A 22699-nucleotide genomic window follows, 5' to 3' on the forward strand; every position below is an offset into this window, starting at 1 on the left:
ACTGTCCCGAATGGGAATTTAATAGTGGGAAATTTTTTTGCAGGGATGGGGATAGACGACCAAATTCTCCCGAGGCAGGCGCGGGGACTCGAGCGGAGATCCCCTCCCCATCCCCGCTAATCCCCGAAACCCAAAACATATATATATAAACCCAAAACTCATAATCTTCAATTCAAAGATCTCTAACGTTGTCCATACTCCATCCAACCTCTCTGCAGCCACCCCCTCGCCACTCTCCCTTCTCACCGCATCGTCACACATCACCGTGCCATTACCCTCACCACGTCGTGCTCTCTATTTGCGGCGTTCCTTTCCGTAACTCTGTCGTCGTGTCCATTCTCCCCTCTGTTGCTGCGTCTCCCACCTCGTCTACTGTTCTGTCCTCTGGTTCGCTGTTACGTCCCTCCACTGCGTCATTTCGAAAGAAGTTACCATCTTGTTGTTTAGACTTTTTTTTTATAAAATCTTGCTATTTTTGTATAGGATGGATACTTGCAGCTCTATTCATATGGAAATTAATAATTAGTTAGAACTATCAGATACATGGGGAATGAAGTCTCCACGAAAAATGGAGCCCTGTGAAAAATGAAAATGGGGAGCAATATTCTCCCACAGCGGAGAACGGAGATATAGATGGAGAGCAAATCTAGAGGCGGGGATGAGAAGCAGGGAAGCATCCCCCGCCTCACCCCATTGACATCTCTAAATAAACCGTTTTGGAGTAGCTTTTCTCTCATATGGGTGTAAGTACAATACGAAGTTACCATAAACGGTTAAAAAAATAAAAAATTGATTAAAAGAGTAAATATAATTTTTTTAATTTATTTAAAAAAAGCAAAAAAAAATGGGCAAACAACCGAATATATATATATATATAGAGAGAGAGAGAGAGAAAAAGAGAGAGTTTAGAGAAATTAATTATATATGCACAACTATGAAATTTAGGGGGGAAAAAAAAACATTTAGTTTAATTTACATCATGAAGGGTGCTGGGCAGCTGGGGGGTGGGGTAAGAACATGCCATATGGTGGTCATGTAAAAGTTCCACAAGTACCTCTGCTCCAATGGAGAAGTTGGCTCGCATCTGAATTGTTTATATATTTTTCCTGAATTTTTTGCGCATCCGAGTCATTGTTATTGTTACATACTCGGTCTCCCAATGTCTTTAAAATCAATCAAGGATCAAGGAATGGGACCAGATGTTGATGCCATGTAAAAGCCATTTGTGATTGAAACACAAAGGTTGCTGCTAGTTAAAGACCAAAGCGATATGCTATAACTTTGAGTGTTGTCTCCAAGGGCACCCACCTTCGAAAGCATTCTCTAACACATCTTCCATCCGCTTCGCAATCAGTATCTGTTAAGGAAAGTTCAGAAGCAAGATGTGGTTTAATATTTCATTTAAAATATAAGCTATTTAGCCATTTAGGACATGCATTGAGAACTATAGGAATTAAGAAGGATAGTCCCTAACGTTTGGGTAAATTCTAATTTTGTTTTTTAACGCTTGAAACGTCCAAAATAGTACTTTACCAAATTAAGAACACAGGAATATCCAATACAAAACCCATGGTAGATTTGCACTTTATTGTATGACAGCTAATGTGGGACATCTTAAATCTACATACCAGCATGAAGTAGAAATAAGTAAAATTACCTCCATATTGGCCAGAACTGATGATGGTACTTCAACCAAGTCCTTCAAGTTCCTTTCAGGTAGGATAACTCTCTTAATACCATGACGATGTGCTGCTAACACCTGTGAATGATTGACAAAAATTAGATGATGGTCCTTGATAAGAAAATGCATAAGTTCTAAATCACTGAACTATACAATAATTTGAAGCACATAATTTATGAGATGCCTATTTTTCTGCATGTCTGTCAAACAATTCACTACATACTCGCAAACTCTTTTCCCGAAAAATATCACTGTAGCATGCCCACAAACAAAGCACACAAATTGTTTGCTTGTCTAAGGACCGAAATTAACACAAGTAAACGCAGAGCACAAATAAACGCACTTAACAACCATATCTATGAATTATAAGTGAGGATTATTGTTTGGATGCAGCGAGTGTGAAAATATAAAAATTAAATAACAAAAAGTTCCCTGCTTTATGGTGGACAATGAAGTGTTTGAATATTATGTATATCAAATGTACAGAAAATCATCCTCTTTATAGAAGAATTACTGAAATAGAAATAACTAGAAAATAAGAAAAATACTAGCCTAAAATAAACGAAAGAATTCTAATCATAAAATTCCTAACATTAAGTTAAACTAAAAAGAAAAAGATATTATAATTAATTCTATTTACAGAAAAGATACATGAAAGAAATTAGGAATCTGATTTGATTTGATCTAGTCAACACTCCCCTTCAAGCTGGCTTGAAGTTATCCTTTATTGGCAGCTTGCTTATTATGCTATCAAAGGTCTTCTTGGGTAATCCTTTAGTTAGAACATCTGCTAATTGTTCCGTGGCCAGGCCGGAACATATGAGATACAAAGTTGTCCTCTCTCGATCTTTTCCTTTATAAAATGCTTGTCAATTTCAACATGTTTAGTTCTGTCATGTAGAACTGGATTATGGGCAATAGAAATTGCAAATTTGTTATCACAATACAACTTTATTGGTGGAGAAATGGAAACATTTAGTTCTTGTAGGATTTTCTCAATCCATACTGCTTCACATATTCCATGAGCCACTGCTCTAAACTCAGTTTCTGCACTACTTCGTGCCACAATACTCTATTTTTTACAACTCCAACTAACCAGGTTTCCTCCAACAAAAGTACAATACCCAGAAGTTGACCTTATCCATGACATTCTGTTAGGGACTTGGGTATTATGGGGTGCTCAAAGTCCTACATCGGATAGTATGGGATGCTTGATATTGTATATAAGGAGAGTGGTTCTTCCCCTTTATCAGCTAGCTTTTAAGGTGTCGTTTTCCGCTTCCCTTAGGTACTTAACAATGGTATCAGAGCTTGGTTGTTGGCGCCATGGAAAAGGCTACCTATAGGCCGGATTAAGGTGAATATCAAATACTGATAGCCAGTAAAAAAATGGCTACCGTTGGGTCAGTGTCGATAGAGTGAAGCCGCCGTGGACGTCACTGGAATTTATTTTAAGGGAAATATAGAAATACAATAGAACGACAGAGGAACTTTGAGAATCCTCTTCTCTCCTAGCCTAGGCCTTTCCAAATCTTTTCCTACCTCTCACCTAATCAGCTTTTTCTTTTATTGCCTTCCTTCTCTGTAACCAAATTAATTATCATAATTATCTCCTAAAATTAAGCATTCAACTCCTACGATTACACCTCTCTGATTCTCTCATTTGACTAATCCAATCATCAATTATTGTCACTTATGATCACACATTTTTATTGCTCTATTATTCTTCCATTTTCTTTATTGCTTCTTCTAGAATAATAATAAGGTAAAGGGATTATTTCCTTCTTTTTTTAGCTGCCTTTACTGTTGACTCAGCATTCTCTCTCTCTCTAGGGTATGTAACAATACCTTCCCTTTGAAGCATCACCTTGTCCTCAAGGTGAAAGGAAGGAAAGGCTTCTTGAATTGTAGCTGCTGCTTCCCACGAATTCTCAAATTCTAGAAGGTCCCTCCACTTGATAAACACCTCCAATTTATCAGCCACATTTTTTCTAACAGCTAGGATTTTTTGGGGTTCAGCTTGTAGTTCATACTCTTTTGTTAGACTCGTAGGAAGTGGCTGAATCTGAGCAGTGGACTTGACACACTTCTTCAATAAAGAAAAATAGAAGACCGGATGCACCCGAGCTCCTTCCGGTAATTTAAGCTTGTAGGGGACCATAGAATCTTGCACTCGGCTTTTGGTTGACCCTTTTTGCCAAGGTCTTCATTCGACAAGGCTGCAGTTTGAGGTACACAAACTCTCCTGGCTCAAAAGTTTACGTCCCTTCTCTTCCTATCAGCATATATCCTCATTCGGTTTTGGGCCCTTTCTAGTTGAAACCTCAATTCATCCAACATCTGATTCCTTTCCTCCATAAGATTTCTTACTTCTTCAACCACAGCTTCTCCCTCACCCCGCAACAGAACTGGGGGATCCCTTCCGTAAAGGGCCTTAAGGGAGTCAATTTTATCGACCCATGATAATTGGTGTTATACCAATATTCTGCCCAATTCAACAATCGGGGCCATTGTTTTGGTATAGACCCCACGAAGCACCTAAGGTAAGTTTCCACGCATTTGTTGACCGTCTCGCTTTGCCCATTCATTTGGGGATGATGGGCTAAGCTCATCTTTAATGATGTGCCTGCTGCTTTAAAGATTTTGGACCAGAAACCACTCATGAACTGGTCACGGTTGGAAACAATCGATGTAGGAAACCCATGAAATCTCACCACTTCCTTCACAAGAAGGTCTGCAACTTCCATTGCTGAATAAGGGTGAGATAAGGAAAAGAAATGAGCGTACTTCGTCATCCTATCAACCACAACGAAGATGATGGTGTCTTTGGTAGTCTTCCAATGAAGTCCATAGCTATATCCGACCAAATATTTGTCGGGATAAGGAGTGGCGGTAGCAGCCTAGCTGGAGTCAAGGTGGAATAGTTGTTCCTTTGGCATACTTCACAGTGTCTCATATAATCCATGATGGCCTTCTTCATTCCCTCCCAATACAGTATTCCAACTATCCTCTTACAAGTTTGAAAAAAACCAGAATGTCCTCCCAACTTTGTGTCATGGAATTCCTCCAATATCTTGGAAATCAACTTCGAATGCCTTGGAATAACCAAACGTCCTTGGTGCAGCAACCACCCATTTTTCAATGCATATCCAGCAGTAACCTCCTTTTCGAAAATCAGATCCTGCATGATGCTCGAGTTTTGGGTCATGTTGCACCTCATCTTCTAAGTTTTCCCATTCAGCAGCTGAAACCATAGAAACAGCAGCAAATTGGAATTTTCTGGAAAGGGCATCAGCTACTTTGTTGTCTTTCCCTGCCCTGTATTTTATTTCAAAATCAAACCTAAGCAACTTGGTCATCCACTTCTGTTGTTCCTTGCCTCCAATTCACATATCAAGAAAGAATTTAAGACTTTTCTAGTCCATATAAACAGTGAACCGTTGACCCCAAGAGGTAATGCCTCCATTTTTGAATTGCCAAGACCATAGCCATCAACTCTCTCTCATAAACAGATTTAGCTTGAGCCTGTTCAGAAAGTTTATGACTCATGTAAGCCACCGGCCTGCCTTCTTGCAATAGTACTGCCTTTATTCCCTTCCCGGAAGCATCAGTCTCCATTGCGAAGGGATTTGAAATGAAGGGACAGCCAACACTGGGACTATCACCATGGCAATCTTGAGTGCTTCAAAAACTGCTTGTGCCTCATTACCCCACTTGAATTGATCCTTCTTCAATAGTTGTGTAAGGAGCCAAGCTATGCCTCCATAATTCTTCACGAAACGGTGATAGTAACCGGTTAACCCAAGGAATCCCCTCAACCTTTTGAGGTCCTTTGGAACTGGCCAATCCACCATGTCTTGAACCTTTTTGGGATCTGCTACCACTCTTTCTTTAGATATAATGTGACCCAGGTATTCAACACGTTCTTGGGCGAGCAGTTCTTCTTATTGAGGTAGAGTTGGTTGCACCGGAGAACTTCAAAAATCTACTACGAATGACCCCAATGTTCTTCCAAACTCAAGCTATAGACGAGTATATCATCGAAGAAAACCAAAATGAACTTCCTCAAAAGTGGCTGCAACACCTACTTCATGAGTGCCTGGAAAGTAGAAGGAGCGTTTGTGATCCCGAAGGGCATCACGAGAAACTCAATGTCCTTCATGAGTTCGAAAAGCGGTTTTGTGGATGTCATCTTCTCTCATCCTTATTTGGTGATAGCCGGACTTGGGGTCTAATTTAGAGAATACTCTTGCATTTCCCAATTCGTCTAGTAGCTCATCAATCACCGGAATTGGGAATTTATCAGCTATGGTCTCTCGATTCAATGCTCGGTAATCTACACAGAATCGCCAGCCTCCATCTTTCTTTTTAACAAGGATCACCGGACTTGAGAACGGGCTAGTGCTCGGACGTATGATGCTAGAATTCAGCATCTCTTCTACAATTTTCTCAATCTTGATTTTCTGATATTGTGGGTATCTATAGGGTCTGATGCGAGGAATCTCTGACCTTTCCTTCAAGATAATTGTATGGTCCTTCTCGTGTTTGGATGGGAGGTCTACAGGGGTCTAAAATAAGTCCCCATATTGTTGCAGAAATTGTTTAGCTTCTGCAGAAATCACCTCTTACTCTTGCTCTTTGGTGGCAGCAACCCTGGTGGTGATAACATAACCCTCCCCATCACTTTTCAAAGCGTGCAAAGCTTTCTTCCATGAAGCCCTGCTTCTGCTCAAGGAAAGATCACCTTTTAGTTGCATCTCCCTACCATCTTGCTTCCAGTTCAATGTTAATTCTCTATAATCTCCCACAAACCTCCCTAGACTCGCCAGCAATCATGCTCCTACCACCACCTCCGAACGACTCAGCTTCATTACAAAGAAGTTTTAAACTATTTGGACCCCTTAAATATTCAAGTTAACTCCTTCACAGCCTTCATGCCCCTTTTCTACAGCGTCGTTCCCCACCTCCACTTGAAACTCCCTTATCTTTCTCACCGGTAACGCCAGCTGCCTAACCAACTCGGTGGCAATGAAATTTGCCGAAGCCCCAGGGTTGATGAGCACCACGACTGTTCTTCCCTGAATCTCCCCTTGGACCTTAAAGGTCTTGTGAGTAGTAAGTCCCCAATAGCTATATGATGACAGTTACAGCTCTTCTTGTTTAGGTTCCCCTTCATGTGCCTCTTAGTTCATCCCTACGTCTCCTTCTGCCTCTTCTTCTGCATCTTCTCCTAGGAGTATATTTGATAGTGCTTCATGGAGCACCTATGATCAGCTCCCCACTCCTCTCCACATCTGAAGCACAACCCTTTCCTCTGTCTCTCTGTCCACTCTTCGTTTGAAAGCCGCCGTGCTGCTGTTACGAGTCATCTACAAATGAAAAGCGCTAATGCCTCTGTTCGAACTGGTGTTAAGGCCTGTACGAGGAATAGGGGTGCCTCTGCTTATGTTGGATCCAATTTCGCCCCTCGATTCGCCTCTGTTGTCGTGGGTGTTGTACTTCGCCAAACTAGGATTTTTGAAAAATCCAAATCCAGCTCCCACCGAACCAGACCCCCTAACCTGCTCCCTTTCGGCAACACTTCCACCCTCCTGCCGTTAGGGTCAACTCCGGTCTCCTTCCATGCTTGATTTCTTCATTCAATAGCCGTGGCTCTATTCATTAGAGCTAGTAAGTTATCGAACCGAGCCACCTCCAACTCGACCTAAATTTTCTTTTTGAGTCCATTTGCAAACATGCACATAAGAGCCTCTGTTTCCAGGTTTTTCTGCGTTCTTGCTACAGCCTCAAACTCACACTTATACTGAGCGACGTCCTCCACCTGCTTCACCTCTAGTAACAGAGCCATGGGGTTGAAAGCAGCTCCAGGTTGAAAGCACATCTCTCTCTCTCTCTCTCTCTCTCTCTCTCTCTCTCTCTCTCTCTCTCTCTCTCTCTCTCTCTCTCTCTCTCTCTCTCTCTCTCTCTCTCTCTCTCTCTCTCTCTCTCTCTCTCTCTCTCTCTCTCTCGGCCAGGTGAATGCATAAACTGGCTTACCATGTACACAGCAAAGGCTATATCCGTTATAGGATAAATAGATTAGCCTTCCTACTAACCGCTGATATCTCCCTTTGTCCATTACATTTTCTGGTTCAGCTGGCTTCAATTTTAAGTTGGGCTCTATAGGTGTTTTAGCAACTTTACAACCAAGTAATTCCGTCTCTTTTAAAAGATTTAGGATGTACTTTTGTTGGTTCATAAAAATGCCTTTCTTATATCTTGCAAATTCAATTCCAAAAAAGTATTTTAATGAGCTAAGTTTTTTTATTTCAAATGCTTTGGCAAGCTTCTCCTTCAAGTCTTTCAGCTCCAAGATATCTTCACCTGTCAGAATAATGTCATCCACGTATACAATTAAGATAGCAGTTTTATTAGCTGTTGAATTTTTATAGAAAAGTGTATGGTTAACTTAGCTTTAAGTATAACTAACTCCCTTCACCGCCATTCCAAGTCGTTCAAACCAAGCTCTTGGGGATTGTTTCAATTCATAGAGAAACTTCTTTAGTTTGCATACTTTATTCCTCCCTAGTTCAGCCTCAAATCCGGGTGGAAGTTTCATGACCGCATCTTCCTCTAGCTCCCCATTCAGGAAAGCATTCTTTATATCCAATTGATGTAAACGCCAATTGTAATTCACAAGAGACAAGAGAATCCTCACAGAATTGAGTTTAGCAACTAGAGCAAAGGTTTCTTGATAGTATACTCCCTAGGTTTGTGTAAATCTCTTAGCTACTAACCTAGCCTTATACCTCTTTATGCTTCCATCAGCCTTGCACTTGATGGTGAAAATCCACTTTCAGCCAACCAATTTGTCCTGTGACAGGTTTATAATCTCCTAAGTTTTATTCCTCTTGAGTGCATGCCACTCTTCTGACACTACTACTTTCCAGTTGGAATCATTTAGTGCTTCCTTTATGTTCCTAAACTCAAACAGATTTGTAATTTTAGAAGTAAAGGTTCGATGATTTTGAGAGAGATTTTGATAAGAGACATAATTGGAAATAGGATGGTTAGTGCTGGTTTTGAGCGCTTTTTTGGTGCAGGTTCTGGTTTCTTTACTAAAGGCTATTGGTAAATTATTATTAGAAGTGGCAATTTCAGATTTACCTGGAAGTTCCTGATGTAATACAGTTGGACCGTCTTCTGAGTTTTCAAATTGGGTTGATACAGAGATGATGGGCTGGACTCTAGTCCTCTTGGGATATTTCCGAACATAACATTAAAGCTTCTTTTCTGATTGTGGTATTTTTTTTCCTGTTTGGGTTCCAACTAATTTTGGCACAATTACAGAATTGGTTTCCACATTTTGTTTTAAAATTTGCTTGATCAATGAAAGTTGTACCCTTAATATGTAAAATAGGAGTGGGTAAAGGTTCAAGCAAAAAAAAAAAATTCACTTAGACTCTCCCCCTGTAGAGAATTTTTCTAAAAAAAGGTTTCATATTCCAAAAAAGTAACATCAATGCTTATATAAAATCTTTGTGTGTATGAATTGAAACATTTATAACCCTTTTGACTTGGAGAATAACCAACAAAAATGTATTTTTTTCTGTCTTTGGATCAAGTTTATTTTGATATGAAGGTGTATGCAAAAACACAGTACAACCAAATACTTTTAAAGGTAAGTCAGAATGCAACGTACATGCTGAAAAATCATTGAAAGTATCCAACGATGTGCAGTAATTTAACACATGCGTGGACATTCGATTTATGTGATAGGCTGCTGTTAGGACAGCATCTCCCCATAAATACTTTGGAACATTACCCTCAAACATAATGGCACATGCTACTTCAAGATGTTTATTCTTCCTTTTAGCAATGCCATTTTGTTGGGGTGTATTGAGACATGTAAATTGATATTGAATACCTTTTTTTGAAGAAATTTACCAAGATTTTTATTAAAGTATTCAATGACATTATCATTCTTAATTTTGAAATTTGTGTGTCAAACTGTGTTTGTACCATTGTTGAAAAATATCATGCATGATATAGATCCAACATAGTTGTGTGTGGTCATCGATAAAGGTTACAACCATTTTTTTTCAAATTGAGTTGTTATTTTCGATAGACCCCATACATCACTATGAATTCAGTGGAAAGGTTTAGACGCATGATAAGATTAAGAGTAATAAGGAACTCTATGACCTTTTTGCACGAATATAACTGACATTTAAGTAAGGAAGAATCAATATTCTTAAACAAATTTGGAAACAAATGTTTGAGATGAAAAACTAGAGTGTCCATCATCTTAGCATTGCCAATCATCTTTCCCGAGGTCCGATCCTAAGAAATACCTTGAGTGTCAAAGAATGCCACAGCATAATTGAAATCCTTGCAGATTTTACTAATAGAGAGAAAATTACGAGAAAGCTTTGGTACATGTAGGACATTTCTTAGGTCAATATTTTTGGACAATTTAATTATACCTTTTTCAGCAATAGATGAAAAACTACCATCAACTCCTCTAATTTTCTCGTTTCCAAAGCAAGGAGAATAAGTTTTAAATAAGGGGGAGAGATTGATCATATGGTCAGATACACCTGAATCGACAATCCATGATGCATTCAAGTTTGAAGTGCAGTTAAGGGACATAGGAATACTAAAATTACCTGTTTAAGCCAAAGAACCGCTAGAAGTACTAGACACAGAACTGGAATTTAACATCCTTATGAGCTGTTCAACCTTTTCCTTACTCGAGGATGAATTTTCAACCTCATGAGCAGTTGGGGTAGAACGTATTCTGGGACTAGGTTTGCTGCCTTTAAAATATATTGGTTTTCCATGAATCTTCTAACAGATTTTTCGGGTGTGGCGAGGTTTATTGCAGTGGTCACATCAAAGATTGGAGGGGTGCTTCTGATTTGATGAACTTTTAAGTGCAGCAGGTGCCACTAAGAGTGCATTACACTCCAAAGAAGTCTGTTCAGTCTTGCCTTTTCCATCATCACAGCTCTACGAGTTTTCTCTCTTCTAACTTCAGCAAATACTTCTCCAATTAAAGGTAGGATTGCTCTTCCAATAATTGTGCCACGAACTTCATCTTAACTCCACATTGAGGCCTGCAAGAAATTGGAATATCCTCCCTTCTTCAACTGTTTGTTGGTGGTGTTTGGCATCAGCGGTTGAATTCCACTTGTAGTTATTGAAGTGGTCAAGGTCCTGTCACACCCGCTTCAATGTGTGGAAATATTTGGTGACATTGTCACTCCCTTGTTGAATTTCTCTAGCTTTCAGAATAAATTCATAAATCTGGAATTTGTTACCAAGATCAGAATACATCTCCTTGACACAATCCCACAATTCTTTGGCAGTAGTATAGTACATTATAGTTACTACCGATATCCTCTTCCATTGAATTCACCAGCCATGTCATCACCATGGAATTTTCGATATCCCACACATTATATTGTGGATCAGTGACATTAGGCTATCTTCGCTCATCAGTGAGATATCCAATCTTTCCTCTTTCACAGATGTACATCTGAACTGATTGAAACCACCTAAGGTAGTTTGACCCATTGAGTCGAAATGTAGTGATCTGAACTGAATGATAGTCACCACTAACTAGTACCTATTGCTCAAATTTTAAATCTGATGGAATAGGAGTGGTATTCTCCTTCTGTTCATGATTAATGACTGAAGAACTGTCAGTCATAACTATAAATCAGAGGCACAATGCAAAAACCTTGCTTTGATACCAACTTAAAAGTGTTTGAATATTATGTATATCAAATGTATAGGGAATCATTCTCTTTAGAGAGGAATTACTGAAATAGAAATAACTAAAAAATAGAAAAAATACTAGGCTAAAATAAAAGAAAGATTTCTAATCATAAAATCCCTAAAATTAAACTAAACTAAAAAAAAAGGATATTATAATTAATTCTATTTATAGAAAATATACATGAAAGAAATTAGAAATCTGATTTTGATTTGACAACAGGCAGCCATGGCCAATTCCCTGCTTTAAGGTGGACAATGTGGTGGCCATGGCCAATGGCAGAAGAGTCGCCAGATTAGATCAAAAGGAAATTGTAGAATGTAGGATTTGACATCAAAGTCACAGAAATAAAAAATAGAGTTTAACTAAGATTTAAGAACAGAATAAGTTTCACAAGCAAATGAACCTGTATTTCTTATTTTTCTTATGAATTTTATCCGAGTTACGTTTCTTGCTCGTACAGTCGTACTAATCAGTATAGTAGTTAATTTGGGCTAACATCCTATTTCATCTTGCATGGAACAAAGACCCATCGTAGCTTCATAGAAAGTTTATACAGATTATGAAGACATAAGAACTTTACCTTATCCTTGACGCCACCAACAGGGAGTACAAGCCCCCTCAATGTCATTTCTCCAGTCATAGCTGTATCTGATCTTACCCTCTTCTGACTGAAGAGTGATACCAGCGCTGTGACCAAAGTAACACCAGCTGAAGGACCATCTTTAGGTACAGCACCAGCCGGAAAATGAATGTGTACATCTCGGCCCTCTAAAAGATTAATACCGTCTGCCGTAGCCAGCCCAAAGTCAGTTGCCCTTGCCCTTACCTATAAAACCAATCCTCTATAGTTACGAGCATGTAATGATAGTTGATTTAATCCATGTAAGTCACACACATAATGTTAAAGTACACACCACCTTGCTGCTAAAGGGAATGACAGTGCCTTGAAACAATACTTATTGGCAAATGAAACCCCTTAGATAATTAATCATATATGCACAGGTGCCATAGATTTTTGAAACAGAGCTCATAAGATGCATGTAAGAAGATGGGAGGAAAAATAGAATTAGATATTATAGCTTACCCATGTCAATGCAATTTGAGCTGATTCTTTGATAACATCACCAAGTTGTCCAGTGAGATGCAGTTCACCCTTCCCTGCCATTGCCGTAGCCTCCACGAATTGAACTTCTCCACCAAAAGAAGTCCAAACCAGTCCAACAGAGACTCCAGGGGTTGAAACACGATCTGCAGCTTCTCTATCATCAAATCTTGGAGGCTGCATTCAACGATATCAATAAATTAGGCAGTACTTCTTAAGCATATTATCAAATCTCTTAGATTTTTTAGTGAAAACCTTTCAGGATGAGAAGTTGAGAACTATAACCAGGGTAACTCATTTAAATGTAACAAAGCCTTCTCTATGTACTATAACATATCATTCTATATTAATTACCCCAAGCACTTTTTCAAGCATAGCTTCGTCAACAATGAGAGGAGAGGCAATCTTGAACGTGTTTGATATTTCCCGACTATTGACACCCATTGGTATCACCTCCATTTCAACTTCAGTGCTGTCAGCAAGTCTGTTTTCCATAAGTGGTGTAGCAAGTCCCCGCATCCCTTTGTTTAGTGGAACTACCTGTTCTTGCTCTGCAACTTTTACTGCAGCAGCACGTGCCAGGGCAGCCAGATTCCTTTCCAAGTTTCGCACACCAGCTTCCCTGGTATATCTTTGAATGACAAGTTTCACCATTTCCTACATCAAAGGAGTTCATTAAAACTCTGTAACAAAAGATTACTTGCATCCTTTCAAGATGGAACACAACATAGAGGAAAGAATGCAATCCCAAGAACTACTAAAGCAAGACTTCTGGTGTTCAATCAACAACAGTATGACCTAAGTTTAAAACATACCATTGATCTTCCAAAGATTTTGCAGATTTAAGAAAAGAGATCTGCTAGACTCGATAACTATAAATTTAATTGCTAAGTCATAGATTTATTTAAAAGATGACAGATTAATAAATAACATAGTCCCTTTTTTTCCTATGAAAGGTGGACACTAGAATATTTACTTGTTTGCTTGCTTAAATTTAACCCTAGATGGAACTGAAAATATTTGTTCTTCTGGCAAATGAACAGAAAATCTGCATCACTCCCTAACTACCATATTGAAGACAGGCAGTACCTCTGGAACCTGAAGAAACTCAGAACTCAATCCATGCTGGTCTAAAACTCTTGGAATCAAATGATGCATGGCAATTTGGAGCTTCTCCTCAGGTGTGTATCCAGGAAGCTCAATAACTTCCATTCTATCCAGAAGTGGTGGAGGAATAGGCTGCATCCTATTTGCTGTTGCCACAAAAATTACCTTGGATAGATCAAATGGAACATTCAAATAGCTAGCTAAGATTAAGGAACAACTTTTGAACTAATCCTGTCCCGTTCGCAATAATTTTAAACAGAAAAGAAAAAAGATAAGTAAAGGAAAAAAACAAATAAACAAAAACAAAACTTCCTTATAATAGGAAAAGATCACTTGGGGTTGACATAGTAAAAATGCAATAGAACATGTGTTCTAATCAAGAAATTACTACTGCAGCATAGGATACTGATCATTGAATGTTTTATTTTGTTCGGGATCAAGAACTTCGAGCAACGCTGAAGCTGGATCTCCACGAACATCAGAACCTGTTTTGTCAACTTCGTCAAGCAACATAACTGGGTTGCAAACAGCTACTCTCTACAGGTCAAATGCACAAAAGCATTTCAGTGTAAGACCAAACAGCATGAACTAAATTTTACAAATTCTATTCTTTAGTCCAACACTACAGTAACTAAAATTAACCTTACATCATATGATAATGAAAGAATAAATGAACTTTGCCACATGAATTTACAAATCAAAATTCATACATAAATACTCATTAAACTCGGTATTGACATTTTACGCTCTCACAAAATGACATTTTTGTTAGAATAAATGAGATTGCCAGAAAGATATATATATATATATATAGAGAGAGAGAGAGAGAGAGTGAAGGAAATGAGACTTCATCTCATCTAAACTCCAATCATATGCACTGAATGCTCAGAAAACAGTCACACCTCATACAGAAAACCATCTTGCAGTAGGAATCCACTACCTCTATTATGCTAAATCTGCATTGTTCATTCTAATATTCTATGGTTTTTTGCAAACATTTGGCATCTAAATTGTCTTCATGCTTCCTAATATTGACCCATCTGATCTCTAATTTCATTCACTAGGACAAAATCAAATTGCAAAAGGCAAAAGAAAATGCAAGAATTCTATGTATCAAAATCTTAAACTATAAATAATTTTCAGCATATGTTTACAAAGGCCCTACAGATCGTAATATAGGTATCTTCAAAATTTATGATGAGTTTGGAAAACTCTAAGTTAACATTTGTGATGACTAAACATTATTAATTTGATTAATTGCAAAAATATTAATTTAATTTCAATTCATGTATGTTGATTAAATTAATTGTTTGCTATGCAGGTTCTGTTTGGGCCGAACAGAGAAGAAAATTGTTGCAAGCCCAATTGTTTTAAAAAAAATAAATTCAGCATTAATGCAAAAATGTTTTGATTCTTGTGGCTGAATTGTTATCACATTAGCTGGGCCAGTTTGAATCATTATTGCTACAAGCCCAATTGAAATCTTTGCTAAAAAGACCAAAGCTTGGTCCGAAACTATTAAGCAAAGAAAGCAAAGTTTCATTGCTTCCAACGGATCTCATTCTTTCCTTCAAGTAATGGAATTCAAAATTTTATTAAGGATAGTTAATGCAGACCTTGGAACAATGAGAGAGAAATTGTTATGGATTTGATGGTTTGCCTTAATGAGGCACGCTACCTAAAGCAAAGGGAAGTAAAAGCAAATCATTTTTTATTTAATTTGTCAAGATCACTTAAGTGCTTTTCTTTTCCTCTCTCATTTCTCTTCTCTCTTTCGGTCATTACACAGCAAACCATGGAAGCTAAAGCTACCCACCGAAGAGAAGAAGAAGCACGCTACAAGACCATCACAATGATGGCAAGAAAAAGCAAACTAAAAGTATGCTGTGGCTAAGATTCTCAACACTTGTGGTAAGATTTGGTAAAAAGATCTTGACTTCTCCATACCCAAAAATGGAAGAGAAGATATCGGTCAGAGAAGAAGATCCTTAGAGAGGATAACTTGTCTCTGATTCTACTCAACCACCACAGAAGGTAGCTACAGTGGCTATGTGATGGAGGAGGCAGAGATTGGAGCAGATGAAGCTATCATCATCATGAAGCATCAAGGGCCAGAGGTTCATCTTGGAGAGCAAAGCAAGGATGGAGGGCTCGGATTGATGAAGATTGGTGACCAAGAAAGGACTAGAGGTAATTGCATGTTGGGTTTTTCATGGGTTATCTCTTCTCTCTCTCTGGCCGAACTGGTTCTGTTTGAAGAAGAAGAAGATTAGCTTGGTTTGTTTAGTTTCAACTTTGGAGGCTTCTCCCTATAAGTAAGGGTGAACAGTCAGGGTTTGATTCAAGGAGAAAAGAGTGAGAGTGCAAAGCATAGGGTTTTCAGAGCTACCTAAACTAACAGAATTTCTTTTCCTTCAATGTATTCTGCTTTGTAATTTTCTGTTTAATTTTGTCTGTCTTGAGTCTCATGGAAAAAGGCAAACAGTGAGGTTTGTAAGAAAAAGCCATAGAACAGAAAAAGGCAAAGTGCACAAAATTAAAAGAAAAAGTCATAGATGTCCTTAGAGTTCCTTTGTACATCTGTGTTGTGTTTCATGATTCTGTGGGAATTTCATTGCAAGTTGGGTTAACACTTAGCAATGAAAGCTTGGCAGTAACCAAGTCAAGTTTAGGATTGGGTTTAGATTCTGGACTTGTCCCGGATAGGAAGGGTAGTTCTTAGGGAGAATTGGTGTTTGTAATCAAAGATGATTATAGTGAAATTCCATCATTGTTGTGATGGAGACTGGATGTAGGCTGCACTGCACTTAGCAGCTGAATCAGGATATATCTGGGTGTAATTTTCTCTCTTTTCTACTCCATTTCTGTTTCTGCTGCACATGAGATAAAACTGAAAAATATCTCGTGCTGATCGACGAGACAAAAAGAAAAGTCTCGTGGCTGGGTACGAGACAAAAAAAAGTCTCGTAGCTGGTTACGAGACAAAAAGGCACAAAGTCTCCAGAAGTTGTTTCAAAGACCAGCAAGTGTTATCAAGCGAAAAAGGGGCTAATATTCAATCCCCCTTCTCTTAGCCACTGAAAACCATCAATTTAAGTGGATATTAAGTCATTAACCTTTAATCCATCTATAAGTCTCCCAGGCATGCTTCCAACGTATGTTCTCCTATGCCCTCTAATATCAGCCTCATCCTTGACTCCACCAAGGGATATGCGCAAAAATTTCCTTCCCAAGGCAGCAGCAATGGAAGATGCCAATGATGTTTTTCCAACACCTGGTGGTCCAACAAAGCATAACACAGGGCCTCTTGCATCTGGTTTAAGCTGTGTTTCATACATATACTTGATTAGAAACAGATTAAATTTCACAAAGTACAACATATATACAGGCAAAAAAGTCATAGTAATTGACAACCTTGCGAACGGCTAGGTATTCAATTATCCGCTGCTTGACCTTTGCTAAACCATAGTGATCACTGTCCAAACGCTTCCGGGCAGCTCTTAAGTCTAGCTCAAGCTCTTCGCTGGCCCTCTGCCACGGCAGATCAGCAAGAAGCTCTAGGTAAACCCGTGAACTGGTATACCCAGGTTGCTGAGGCTGCATTTTTTTAAGTCTCCTGAGACCGAAATTACAGTAAATTTAACTGATTATCTCCATAACTGGTAATTTCATCATAAAGATCAATAATCACCATCATCAGAAAGTACCTCAACTCTCTGTGTGCATGCTTCCATATATTCTGAGGCATTCCGGCACCCTGCATCTTTCGTTCCAGGGCAACCAGGTCATCCTCATCATCATCATTATCACCAAGTTCCTCTTTGATAGCTCTCATCTAAAATATTTTTAGCAAAACAAGGAAAACAAAATACTGCTATTAAATAAAAGCCAAAAACGGATAGCACATATAAACAATAGTAAAATGTTACCCTGCTGAGCTGGCCAGAAAATTCTAAACCCATTACATAATAGATTGCTGCTTACATGGATATCACTAAGTTTCTGATAATTACACGATATCCCAGCATATTCTATCATAAAACCAGAACAACTAACTACCCAGAATTTTCTGGCGCCTTACAGACCAAGAATATTCAATTGCTGGGCATAAAAACATGCACACAATTGTCATAGGAAACATCAGAGAGTATAGCAATGCCATTTAAGCAACAAGGTCACATCAATCATGTTAAACCTACATCTAAACAGAGAGAAACTAAAATGTTTTACATAAGTTTCTCTCTTAAAAATAGGTATTACAATGTAGTGCCTAAATATGTCATAGAATCCTACAATTAATATACAAAAACAGTAGAATCTTATTCCACTAAGTAGGGTCAGTTAAACTCAACATCAATATGAAATCCTAAAATAATAAAGGAAATGTTTCCTACTGAAATGCTAAAGCAAACTGCTTTGAGTGAAGTTCAGCCAACACAGTCATCGTTGTAAATTGTTGGCTTGAAACATGTCAATGAATTTAACAAGGTTGAAACTATATCATTAAAACCTATGTCCTTGCTTTACATTTAACGAATATATTAGCCAAAATGGTGCCAGAACCCTAACCTGCTGGCGCAGAAGAAATTCTTTTTGGGATTTTGACAACTGTCCTTCAACCTTCTGTGAAATTTTCTCCGCAACACGAATTGACTGTTCGCAGGAGACATGCCAGGAATTAGAGACAGACAATATGAAACCAGGCCAGCACTAGGAACCATTACCTATATTGCTTACTTGTAAGTGCCTATCAACTAACTCGGTTGCTTTTGAAAGCCTGACTTTGGGGTCAACTGAATCCAACATAGATAGCTGTTCTTCAAAACTGATCTCAAAGCTAGCAACAAATATATCAGCCAACTTGTGAACTGGAACAGTATCCAAAAGGACTTTTGTCCTTCCACCAGTTTTTTGTTTCTGTAAATTAAGCTCAAATTGTGAGCACATAATATGAATATAATTAAGAAAGCATGACTGGCCCAAAATATTATAAATGATGGTCGCTATCAACAACATAAAAGTCCAACAGATTACCTAAAGATTAGCCTATCTACAAGCTGTCAAGGTATATGTTGAGCCACCATATCAAATCTAACTGTATTATTCAACAGATTATAACAGTACACCAAGGTTTTTAAAGTCCAATATTCAAATGGCATTTCACATATTCAGTCAATGTCGGTGGAAGAAATCTTCAAGGAGAAGCATTACCAGTTCCAAAGCAGAAATAAGCTCCATGGCAGTTGCTTTAAATTGGCGAGACAACATTATGAAATCTGGGTCTTGCTCCACTTGTTCCATCTCTAAATTAGAAAAATGGAAGTAACTCAGCATCTTCAAAGATAATGGATTACATCTCACCAGTAATAAAATCACAAGAAAACTTATTTAGACTTCCTTTTTTGCCTTTTTATCATAATGCTAAAATTTGGCAAAGTTTGATAAAACGAAAGACAAGAATCATGATTGAATAAACTACTTCCAGACCTTGTAAACCCACATACCCACTCCTCAATAGAAGGTTCATAATTTAAAAAAAAAAAGTATTATTGTCTTATCTAACATTTGACATCTTTTTCAAAGAGGAAATGATACCTCACATATATCTTCAAGACTTCAAATATAACTCACATTAGCATATCTACCATACTACATTACATCATCACATATTCACATACATATTTATGATAGTGCTTTAATTGCTAACTGTGCAAATGCATCACCATGCACTTCATAGCAGGAAAACAAGATTGATATAGAACAAGAAAGTATTTGTGGGAGGAACCAATTGCCACAAGATTATTGGTTTTATTCTTGGGGAGAAAAAATAATATCAAAAGCCAAGTTATTATTGCCACAAGGATACATCTCTAACATGTTATTATTCTTTCCAACTTCTGCTTGTCAATTTCAATATTGAGAATAGCCAAGTATAAAAATGTAAATTTCCTACGCAAAAGTTAATACTGAAGTTAAAGATAATGGAATTACCAGTCTTAGTCATCTCAAGGGACGATATCCTTGCAGTATGGTATGTTCCTCTTGTGCTAAGTTCCTGGACACTAAATCTGCATAAGCCTTCAAGAACAACTATGTATGTGACCCTCCCACTTGGTTTCTCCACTCCCCTTGATAAATGTAATGCTCGAGCAGCTACCCCTCTGAAATTCCCAAAATCCATAAATTTCTCATTTTGTACCATTGCAAAACTTGTGAGAAAAGATGAATTTATATATATATAAATTTTATAATGTTATCATCAAACCAACTTGATACTAGATTTTAAAGTGGAACAAAAGCTGCTTGTTTAATCTAGCTATACCTGGAATGCCAATGAACAACATCATTCGGTTTTTTTGTTTCAAGCTTATGAGAATCAGATGAACCACCTAGGACTTTTGCGCTTTGGTCTACAGAATCAGTACCTGCACCCACAAGGAACATGAATAAAAATGACCATTACAAAACTGGCGAATTTTTTTCCCTTTAAAAAGACCAAGAGAAAAACTAATCCGTTTAAAACCTTGAGATACAACTGGGCCCAGGGGCTTAATTTCAGCAGCATCACGCACTGGCAAGATGCCAATCAATCCCTTCTCTTCTCGCTGCCAAAGTTCTTGCTCCACCAGCTTCACACTTCATTGACACAAATATAAAAGAGAAAAGAAGTCACAAGTATGCACAAGCTTGAAGACAATAAATGAATAAATTCAACTGTTAGCTAAATGCCAATCCATTCAAAAGTAGAAACTGTCGAGTTCTCCATGATAGCATACCATTGATACCAATAAATTTTTTATTTAAAAAAATAGACTAAATATCTGACCAGCACGTGATAAATGAAATCAACAACGAAAATTGTTACTTCCTCCGTATAAAAACATGTCTTTTTCACTTTTTTAAATATTGAAAATTCAACGAATTTAGACATAAATTGTGTTTAGACTTTAGATACATTAGCGTCAGTCAACTGTCAACTAGAAAGTAAACCTCTTCCGGTATTTTTTATTTTTATTAGAATTGAATAGACCTAACTCATTCAAAAAACTAGCTCAATTGGTGAAAGTTGTCTAACACTTGTAAAATATAACGAGACCATATTCTCATACTCGAATCAAGAGTTCATACATGGCAAAGCACTCAAGCCAGCCAATAATTGGTCCAAAATATCCACTTTACTGAGGAAAAATCGCTTTTTGCCTCTAAAAGTTGGAAAATTCTCGGAGTAAGCAGCTTTATTACTATTGATTATAAGTTTATAACCTATTTTGAACACAAAATAAGATAATTCGAAACAAACAACAAAAAGAACAAGGTAAAAAAACATAATAACAATAATAAACAAAAGCAAAAGCAAAAAGCAAAAACTCAACTACGGCTGTTATTAGGGATCAAATTAATTTGAAAATTTGGTTAGGAACAAAAGAAGGCGCAAAATAAGAAAGAAAATTGGTACCTGCTAGGGGAAGTACATCGGATTCTGATGATGGCGCCGGGTAAGAGGACCTTGTTCCTGAAAGGAAGGATCGCCAAGCGACTCGGAAGCTCCACCGATTCGGCCATGGTCGTGATTCGGTGTGAGGGAATATCCACCGATCAATGAATCAGTGACTTGTGACTTGTGAGAGAGAAGAAGAAAGGAAAATTGGAGAAGGGAAGCAAACAAAGACGAAGAAGAAAGAAAGGGAACGTAACTAACGACCTTTGGACCTTTGTTTCCTTCTTAAACATATGCACACTCTCTCTATCTCTCTCCCCTGTTTACCATTTTGCTTTTTAAAACATAATTCATCTTTCTAATCATATGTTACCACTATTTTTACCTGTAAATATAAATCTTTTAAAATTATATAAGTTTTGTCATTATATTATAGATAGAAGATAGAAGATAGAAGATAACAAAAAAAAATTATAAAACAAAATTAATTTTATACAAAAATTATAGAGAACAAAAGTTTTTATTGATTAAAAAAATCAAAATTTTTGTAGATAAAAATTAAATAATAATATTTTTAATTTTTATTTTTATGTAAAAGAATTTAAAATTAAATAAAAAATATGTAAATAATAATAATAATAATAATATATTATTATTATATTAATTTAAATTATATTATTTTGTTAATTTTATTTTTTTTAGAATAGAAAGGTAAAAAAAATAGAGAATGAAAAAAAAAGAGAGAGAAAGATAAATAAAAAAACGAGAGAAGAAGTTTGTTAATTTTGAAAAAAATTTATTTTAATTGTAATGAAAAAATATTTAGTGACACATTTTAGTTTATCGAATTACTAATATAAAATATAAATTATAAATTATATATAGAGTGAAAAGAGTAGAAAGAAATAGAAAAAGGAAGAGAGGTAAATAAGAGAATATAAGAAAAGAATTTATTAATTTTAGAAGAAAATATTTCCTCTTAATTTTAATAAGAGAGTGTCATGTGACACATTTTAGTTATTAAATTAGTTATATTTCAATTTTAATTTTAATATTTTAATTTTATTTAATTTAAATGTAATTAGAGAATATCATGTTAAATATTTTGATGGTTAAATTTGTAACTAGTCATTGATAATGATATATAAAAAAGATAAAGTGGGTGAAAAAATAGGAGAGCTAGAGAAAGAAAGAAGGAGGAGAGGATAATTCTTTAATTTTAAAGAGAAAAATTTAATTTCAATTGCAATAAGAGAATAACATGTGACATGGTTGTAAAATTAGTAATATATAATAGAATGAGTAATTACCCAAATTAGTCCCCAAGGATTTTAAAAATGGACATTTTAGTCCCGAAGAAAAATTAATACACAAATTAATCTCCAAGGTTTTACTCCAGTAGACAAATCACTCTCCAGTTCATTTTTCGGCAGAGTAATTACCCAGATCAGTCCCTAAGAATTTAAAAAAAGGACATTTTAGTCCCCAAAAAAAATTAATAAACAAATCAATCCCCAATAATTTTTTTCGTTAGACTTAACAATCTTCCGTCCAAAAAAATAAAATATAATAATAATAATAATAATAATAATAATAATAATAATAATA

The 22699-nt window shown here is 36.9% G+C and overlaps 1 protein-coding gene across 1 annotated transcript; it reads right to left on the reverse strand.

Annotated features, from left to right (window-relative positions):
* Positions 1-904: 904 nt before the first annotated feature.
* LOC112720699 (lon protease homolog 2, peroxisomal) lies at positions 905-21468 on the reverse strand. Its single transcript, XM_025771741.3, has 17 exons — positions 21110-21468; positions 20177-20289; positions 19976-20078; positions 19645-19814; positions 18865-18956; positions 18391-18570; positions 18223-18306; positions 17361-17488; positions 17068-17269; positions 16770-16976; positions 14060-14190; positions 13636-13849; positions 12901-13203; positions 12529-12723; positions 12025-12270; positions 1658-1759; positions 905-1357 (listed from the first exon to the last, which is right to left on the reverse strand). Exons 1-17 carry the CDS (start codon positions 21214-21216, stop codon positions 1274-1276), a joined length of 2661 nt encoding a protein of 886 aa, XP_025627526.1. The 5' UTR covers positions 21217-21468; the 3' UTR covers positions 905-1273.
* Between the last annotated feature and the right edge of the window lie 1231 nt (positions 21469-22699).

This window comes from Arachis hypogaea, chromosome 11 (assembly GCF_003086295.3).
Source record: "Arachis hypogaea cultivar Tifrunner chromosome 11, arahy.Tifrunner.gnm2.J5K5, whole genome shotgun sequence".
Classification (NCBI taxonomy): Eukaryota; Viridiplantae; Streptophyta; class Magnoliopsida; order Fabales; family Fabaceae; genus Arachis; species Arachis hypogaea.

Bases quoted from the DNA above. Each gene is read 5' to 3' on its own strand.
- LOC112720699 (XM_025771741.3), bottom strand. From the start codon at position 21,216: ATGGCCGAATCGGTGGAGCTTCCGAGTCGCTTGGCGATCCTTCCTTTC. The intron at 18,957-19,644 runs GTAATTCCATTA...TTTCTAATTTAG, and splicing joins CCTTGAGATGACTAAGACTG to AGATGGAACAAGTGGAGCAA. The intron at 1,358-1,657 runs GTAATTTTACTT...TTTCCTTAACAG, and splicing joins CAGTTCTGGCCAATATGGAG to ATACTGATTGCGAAGCGGAT.